We start from the raw sequence: 8,372 nt of genomic DNA on the forward strand, positions 1-8,372 counted from the left end.
GTGAGCCCAACCTAGAGGCCATCGCTCCATCAGATGACGGATCGGGGGCGAGAGTGGAAAATGCCCAGCCAGCTTCTCTCCCCTTCCATCACAGCAGCCTGGCAGTTGTATGTGCTTGTGTCTGTGGAGTCTGGTCCCAGGGAGCATCTAAATAAATTGGGCTGTAAATCACAGTTGGCACATCCCAGCCAGGGCGGATGCTCCGAGGGAGCTCCGTGACCTCTGAGCACAGCCCATGTGGCCCCCCTTTTCATGTCTTCTGGAAACTGCATCCACCCAGCCTCATCCCTGCAGCTCTGGGCCTCTCGCTGAATTATGTGCCCAAGGATGCGGGAATGAAAACTAACATAATGGATTGGATACCTGGTGACTTAATGGCTGCTTTGCGATCAGACTCACTATAGCCCCATGAGGGCAGGGATGCCGTCTGTCCTGTCACTGTCAATCCTCAGAGCCCCAGAGAACACCTGGCACCTAGAGGAGGCTCATAGTATTTGTGTAGGAAATGCTAACGAAAAGCTTGGTCCCTGTCCTTGAGGTGTTCAGTAGCGGTCAACCGTAGGGGTGATGGTGTTGGCCCTGGCTGACCAGGACAGAGAGACAGGCTTTCTCGGGAACAGATCCCTGGAGGGTCAGCCAGGACCAGGGCCAAGCTCAGCTCCTGTGCTGAGAACAGCCTGGTGCCCTGGGGCCGGTGGGAGCTGCCCCATGGCCATGCTGGCCTGGGACACCAGAGAGCATCTGCCTTGAGAGAGACAGCGTTCTCCTCCTCTTCCAACCCCTGCAGCGTGTACTTTTCACCCTCCCAACCCCTGCAGGAGAAGGAGAAGCAAGGAGAAGGCTGATTTTGCTTTCTTGGCTTCCCAACACATCTACAGTGAAAATTGATTTCTTTTATAAAGACAAAAAAAATGAACTTTAATCTGTGCGTGTGTGTAAGTATACATTTGGAAGAATGTGACTTGGTGAATGAGTTTCCCAGAGCAGAAAGCCAGGTGACGGCTCCTTCGTGGCCCAAGAAGCGCAGAGCCTTCCCTTTGCAATTCCTTGGGCAGCTCATTTCCAAACACAAGAATCCATAAGCCCAGCCCGCATGCTAGGCCACTGGCCCCCACTGGCCGCTTACAACAATCAAGTCCTCCCAGGATGGCCAGGTGTGGAAGGAGGGTGAATTACTACAGTCCTTATGGAAATTAAACTGGCAGCAACTTGCTGAAATTAAAACTCTGCCTGCCCTTTGCCCCAACAATCTGGTAAGAATATAAGTACAAAGACCTTTGTTATGGTGTGGCACGTGGTGATACTACACCGAAAATGACAGGCTTTGGCGAGGATGTGGAGAAATTGGACCCTTCTGCGCTGTTGGTGGGAATGTAAAATGGTGCAACCGCTAGGGAAAACAGTATGGAGGTTTCTCAAAAACTTAAAAATAGAATTTCCATAGGACCCAGCAATTCCACTTCTGAGGATATATCGGAAAGAACCGAAAGCACGATTGCAAAGAGATATTTGCACACTTGCGCTCACAGCAGCATTATTACAACAGCCAAAAGGTGGAAGCAACACAGGTATCTGATGGATGACTGGATAAACAAAATGGGGTATGTCCATACACCGGAATACTATCCAGCCTTAAAAAGGAAGGACATCCTGACACATGCTACAATGTGAATGAGTCTTGAAAACATTATGCTAAGTGAACTAAGCCAGACACATAAAAGGACAAATATCGCGTGATTCCACTTTTATGAGGCACCCAGAGTAGTCGAATTCATCGAGACAGGAAGTAGAATGGGGGTTGCCAGGGGCTGGAGGGAGGGCGCAATGGGGAGCTGTTGTTTAGTGGGGACAGAGCTTCAGTTTTGCAAGATTCTGGAGATGCACCACACAGCGATGTGAATATACTTAACACTACTGAACTGTACACTTAAACAGTGGTTAAGATGGTAAATTTTATGTTACGTGTTTTTTTTTTTTTTTTAATCAAAGTTTGGGTTTTTCACCAAACCCAAACCCTGAGAATAACCTAGTCATTAAAGGGGAAGAGAGGGATAAAATGTGAGATAAAATCCATAACTGGATCATGGGGCAGCCATGGAGAGAGTGATGGAGGGCGATATTCACATTCCCTGGAGGGATTTCCAGGCTGTAGGTAAGCGTACATGGCAGAGTATGTGGAGAATGAAGTCCTGGTTTGTAAAGGACTCAGCCCGGCGCCGAGCAAACAGCCGGCACTCACTCACTGCTGGATAATACGATGATCACAGGCCCCTCTGCCCTGCCCCCCCAGCACCTTCCTCCCAGGCCTCGTGGGCTGGATCAACCGCTTTTTCTTCTGGCTCCTGTTCAATGGGAAGAAGGAAAACTGCAACCGCAGCCACAAGATCTTCACCTACGAGTGCCGCTTCAAGCAACACGTGCAGGACTGGGCCATCCCCAGGTAGGGGCTGTGTGGGCCAGCCTGCGGGTGGGTCGGCAACAAACAGATTCCCTTGGGATCTGCCCTAGCACGTACACTGCCAACCAGGCTCCCCGTTCTACCTGTTATTTGTGGGGGGCAAACTGGAGGCTCTGAATCCCCATCCGGTGCCCTTGCACCATTGTGACTCTCAGGGAAACCAGCCAGGGGATCCCCTCCGCTTTCCCCATCAGCTCCTCTCCAGCCATGCAGCTGGGTAACAGCAGGCTGGCCAGCATCTGGTTTTTCTGAAAGACTGTCACCTGCGTTGTCCCTCGTCGGCTGAGTCCCATGGAGCAGGCTGGGGGCCGGTACGCTGCATCTCAGTCCCTAGGGACACACCCCCTCAGGACTGAGGCTAGGTCTGTAGCCCAGATCACTGCAGCTTTCTCTCTGAATTGCCCCTCTTTGTCCCTCTTCAAGAAAAGGCGGGGTGGGGGGGAGGGTTGGTGCCCAGGGCTTAAGGGGTGCCTCTATTACCATGTTCAGGGACTGAGGCCACCACACTCTTGGGGAAGGACTATTAGAAAAAGTAGAAGTCTTGGAATCAGTGACCTGACTGTCTGAAAAAGAGGAGGCTGGGGCATGGGACAGCTGTGGTCAGAGACCCAAGGGGAGCCCCCGATTGGGTGGGGTCCCTGGGATCTGAGCTGGGAGCAGTTGGTAGGTCTCCTCTTCTGTGAGGACTTTGAGAGCAGCCATGAGGAAGGGGCCTCCTGGGGACCGGGATCCCCGAGGCCCCCAAGGCTGGGAAGCCGTGCAGAGCCTCATGGGAGCTCAGGAGGCCCCTTCTTGAGGTCTGGGTTCCATCCCCCTGGGCCGAGTGCAGAGAGAAGACCAAGGCGGCCCTGCTGGAGCTGAAGGCCATGCTGGAGGCGCACCCCAGGGTGGTGGCCCACTACCCCGTGGAGGTGCGCTTCACCCGGGGGGACGACATCCTGCTGAGCCCCTGCTTCCAGCGCGACAGTTGCTACATGAACATCATCATGTACAGGTGAGCAGCGCGTGGAGGGGGCAGGGTGGGGCTGGGCTCCCTACCCCCACCCTGCCACCCTGCTTCGAAGGGACCCCTCTCCTTCCCCAGCTTTCAAGTCCAGTTCAAACACCACCTTCTCCCGGGAGACTTCCCTGATCCTGGCCGCAGAAAATCGTCTTTCTCTCCTTCCAGTTCCTACAACCACCCTTTCTAGCCTATGTTATGTTAATGCAGTCATTAATATTAATGAATATGTAATAGTAATTTTAATGTTAATATGCATAGCTACTACTTGTGAAGCTGATATTACTGAATGACAAGTCTATGCTATCTCCTGTGCCTGCCCTAGTCATTGATTCCCAGAGCCTGGAACTGTGTCGAGAAGGATTCTGAGGCCAGGTTTCAGTTCAGCCAAAAAGAGAATCAGGCCTGGATGCATTTGTCCATCTCAACCGGCTCCACCAGGCCCTGTGCCGATACCTGATTAGTTGCACAATAATCTCTTGTATGGGGCTTACGGGGCGGGCATGGACGGTTTAAGAAGCTCCTCTTTTCTAAAACTTCCTGCCTAAGACATGTCTTCCTTCCTTCCCATCCCCCATTGATAACAGCCCTTCTCTGACTTTGCAAAAGACAAATATACTCTCTCCCAGCCTGAATCTTACTATGCTGTATTTCTCCAGCATGTAAAATACCCCAAACTCAAGGGATCCCAAGGGACAATTCAAGAAGGCGCTGTCCTGGCGGGAGTCCCCGAAGCCAGAAGAGAGTTTCTGAAATGCGTACTGAATGAGAGGGGGCTTATTTCATGTAGGGACAGACTTGCAGCCAGCCTCATCCACATCTGTCTGTCTATCTTATCCCTACCTGTGCATGTAAATTCAGAAGTGAGAAAGTTGCCATGGGGCTGCATCATAACATTTGAATTTTTAAAGCTCTGACTTCGATTTTTTCTGTCAGTAAATCTGACTTTGCAGGACTGACCAACTAGGTTATATGGCCATGCTTTCCATACATCAATGAGGGGATTCTGATATAAATATTTATTTTTAAGGTTTGTGTGTGTGTGTGTATATATACATATATATGTATATATATATCTCCTTAAAGTAATCTTTACATTAAATTTTTTTAATTTACATTTTAAAATATTTAGATTTAAAATTGAAATCTTCAAGCTACATGAGTATATAAATATACATACATATATGTGTGTGTGTGTGTGTATATATATATATATATATACATACATACACACACACACACAAATCTTTAAAATTATTTAAACTCATGACAACTTTCAGTGGCCAGTTAAAAAATATGCAAGAGGATGTAAACCTTTTCCAAATCCTTCTGAGCAGAAGCCCTCAAGGTGCTGGGTCACTGCTGTCCATGTCCTGAGGGCACAGGCAAGGTGCCTAATAACAGTGGGTGGGACCGTGCAAAGCAGAGACAGGGCCTCACCTCCTTCTGCCCCCTCCCCAGGCCCTACGGCAAGGACGTGCCGCGGCTGGACTACTGGCTGGCCTACGAGACCATCATGAAGAAGGTGGGGGGCAGGCCCCACTGGGCCAAGGTAGGATGTTTCATGGGGGTTGTCAGCTGGGCAGCTGCTGTGAGCTGAGGCTTGCACCAGAGGGCGCCTCTCCTCCCAGTTGCCCTGCCTGCCCAAGGCTTAGATGTGGGGAAACTTGGGCTGAGCAAGTGACAGGAAGGAGGGCCCCCACGACCCTAACCAGACCCATCTTCCCCCTGCATTCATGTTCCAACAGCCCAGTGACTAATTCTCTGAGTTTTCAGAAGACTTCCTCACCTTTCATTTTATTTAATTCTCATAGTAACCCTACGAGCAGGATAAGGCGGTGGGTCTATTTAACAGACAGGAAACTAGGGGTCTCTCAGAGGTGATGGGACTTACTTACTAATTAGCAGTTGAATTGGGGCCAGAGCCCTCTCCACTCACACACTGCCAGGTGGCAAAGGGAATGGGAAGTTTAATGCTGCATTTTAACACCTTCCTTCTTTACTTTCCAAGAACTTCCTCCCTCCTCTTTGGGTCTCTACATTATAGGTGCATGTGAATGAACGCATGCATGTATGTGCTTGTGTGTGCCTGGGGGTAGCAGCGTCACACATGCAGGCATCCAGACGTGGGGGCCTGTTTGCAGCTCCGCTGCAATGCTGGTTCCAGGGAACGAGGCCTGTTGAATCTGGTTGCTTCCTCAGGCCCACAACTGCACCCGGAAGGACTTCGAGAAAATGTATCCTGCCTTTCCGAAGTTCTGTGCCATCCGAGAAAAGCTGGACCCCTCGGGGATGTTCCTGAATGCGTATCTGGAGAAGGCGTTCTACTGAAGCACAAACAGAAAACAAGCCAAGCCCACCCCATCCCATTCCCCAGGCCCACTTCCCACGAGGCTGAAGGCTCAGCGCCCCTCCGGCCTGATGGGGAACAGACCTCTTCCCCAGGCGCTCTGCCGCGGTGCCCACAGCTGCTCTAACCCAGAGTAAGGAGTCTGGATCCGGGCAGCTCCCACTTCCCTCATCCTCACAGGAACCCCATGTAAGGAAGTGCACCAAATCCCCATTTACCTCTTCAGCCGCATCCTTTCAGCCCAAGCCTGCAATCACCACATGCTGTTTCCCAGAAGACAGAGAAGCCCCCAAATGTTCTGTGTCTAGGAGGTCAGGATTCAGCCTTTCACAGGTTCCACCCGCTGGTTGGGTGTCTGGAGCTCCAGGGATCCCTTGCCCACCCATGCAGGGAGGGGTCCCCCTGGCAAGTGTTTGGGCACAGAGGTCGTGTGTGCTGTGCTCTGCTTCCTTTCACTCTCGAGGGTCTTTCAGATGCTCAGGTGCGTGCCCCCTGCCCTGGGACTGCCCTCTTCCAGAGGGTCCACCTGTCCATCTGACCTCCCATAGCCCGACCTACAGTGTGTCTATTCCAGGGGATGTTTGGGGAGTGGGACTCTCCTTGCCTTCTTTTTAATAAAGGCCAAGAGTTCATTCACTCTCTGCTCCCTCCTCTTCATCTCCAAGGTAATCCTTTGGGAGCAGGGGGCTCCCTGATTCCCCGACTGCCTTCCAGAGGTAACGGGTCTCGAACTTGCCTGGAAAATGCTCTTCATAGCCCTCCTGCAAACTTAGTTTCAAGCTGCCTCTGACCTACCACACTTTGTGGCTATTCTTTCACCAGACTCTTGTTGAGCATCTACAAGGTGCCAAGTGCTTTGGGGGAATTAAAAGGACCTTAAGGGGCGTCCCTGGTGGCGCAGTGGTTAAGAATCCGCCTGCCGATGCAGGGGACACAGGTTCGAGCCCTGGTTCAGGAAGATCCCACATGCCTCAGAGCAACTGAGCCCATCAGCCACAAGTACTGAGCCCAAGTGCCACAGTTACTGAACCCCGCACGCCTAGAGCCCATGCTCACAACAAGAGAAGCCACCGCAGTGAGAAGCCCATGCACCACAACGAAGAGTAGCCCCTGCTCACTGCAACTAAAAGAAAGCCCGTGCGCGGCAACAAGGACCCAATGCAGCCAAAAATTAAATAACTAAATTTATTTTTAAAAAAAGAACCTTAAGACAGGTTCCTGGCATCCAGAAATGTATATTTTAACCATATGTTTCATAAGAGGCTAATACGCAGACTATATAAGAACTCCTCAACAACACAAAAACAACTGATCAAAAATGGACAAAGGGCACTGGTTGGGAGTCTGCCTGCCGATGCAGGGGACACGGGTTCGTGCCCTGGTCCGGGAGGATCCCACATATCGTGGAGTGCCTGGGCCCGTGAGCCATGACCGCTGGGCCTGCGCATGTGGAGCCTGTTGCTCCGCGGCCGGAGAGGCCACAGCAGTGAGAGGCTCGCGTACAGCAAAAAAAAAAAAAAAAAAAATAGACGAAGGGGCCTCCCTGCTGGTGCAGTGGTTGACAATCCGCCTGCCAATGCAGCGGACACGGGTTCGAGCCCTGGTCTAGGAGGATCCCACATGCCGCGGAGGAACTAGGCCCGTGAGCCGCAACTACTGAGCCTGCGCCTCTGGAGCCTGTGCTCCCCAACAGAGGCCGCGACAGTGAGAGGCCCACGCACCACGATGAAGAGTGGCCCCCGCTCGCCGCAACTAGAGAAAGCCCTCGCACAGAAACGAAGACCCAACACAGCCATAAATAAATAAATAAATTTTTTTTAAATAAGGCAAAATTTCTTTAAAAAAAAAATGGACAAAGGACCTAAATACACATTTCTCCAAAGAAGATATACAAATGATCAGTAAGCAGGTGAAAAGAGGCTCCACATCACTAATCACTAGGGAAATGCAAATGACATCACCATGAGATATCACTTTACACCCATTAGGATCACTATTATCAACACAATAACAACAGAAAATAACAATTGTTGTCGAGGACCTGGAGAAATTGGAATCCTTGTGCGTTGCTGGTGGAAATGAAACGGTGCAGCTGCCGTGGAAAATGGTATGGAAGTTCCTCAGAAAGCAAAACATAGAATTACCATATGATCCAGCAATTCCACTTCTGGCACATACCCAGAAGAACAGAAAGCAGGGACTCAAAAGAGAGATTTGCACACCCACGTTCATAGCAGCATTATTCACAGGTGCCAAAATGTAGAAGCAACCCAAATGTCCACTGATGGATGACTGCATAAATTGTGGAATGTACATACAATGGACTATCAGCCTTAAGAAGGAAGGAAACTTTGATATATGCTACAATTAATGAGCCTTGAGAATATTCTGCTATGTGAAATAAGACAGTCACAAAAAGAGAAATGCTGTACAATTCCAATTACATGAGGTACCTACAGTAGTCAGATTCGCAGAGACAGAAGGTAGAACAGTGGGTGGCAGGGGCTGGGAGGGAGGGAGAGTAGGAGATAGTGTTTAACTGGTACAGAGTTTCAGTTGGGGAA

At 50.6% G+C, this 8,372-nt stretch overlaps 1 protein-coding gene across 2 annotated transcripts in view; it reads left to right on the forward strand.

Moving 5' to 3' along the window:
• Positions 1 to 6,445, forward strand: part of LOC116755532 (L-gulonolactone oxidase) — a 40,909-nt gene extending 34,464 nt beyond the window's left edge. For both annotated transcript variants that reach the window (XM_032635126.1, XM_032635127.1), the window contains exons 10-13: positions 2,291 to 2,440; positions 3,288 to 3,452; positions 4,920 to 5,010; positions 5,661 to 6,445. In XM_032635126.1, the coding sequence (XP_032491017.1) occupies positions 2,291 to 2,440; positions 3,288 to 3,452; positions 4,920 to 5,010; positions 5,661 to 5,789 (535 nt within the window). In that variant the 3' untranslated portion in view covers positions 5,790 to 6,445. The remainder of the gene's footprint in view (positions 1 to 2,290; positions 2,441 to 3,287; positions 3,453 to 4,919; positions 5,011 to 5,660) is intronic.
• The last annotated feature ends 1,927 nt before the right edge of the window (positions 6,446 to 8,372 follow it).

Source organism: Phocoena sinus, chromosome 6 (assembly GCF_008692025.1).
Source record: "Phocoena sinus isolate mPhoSin1 chromosome 6, mPhoSin1.pri, whole genome shotgun sequence".
Classification (NCBI taxonomy): Eukaryota; Metazoa; Chordata; class Mammalia; order Artiodactyla; family Phocoenidae; genus Phocoena; species Phocoena sinus.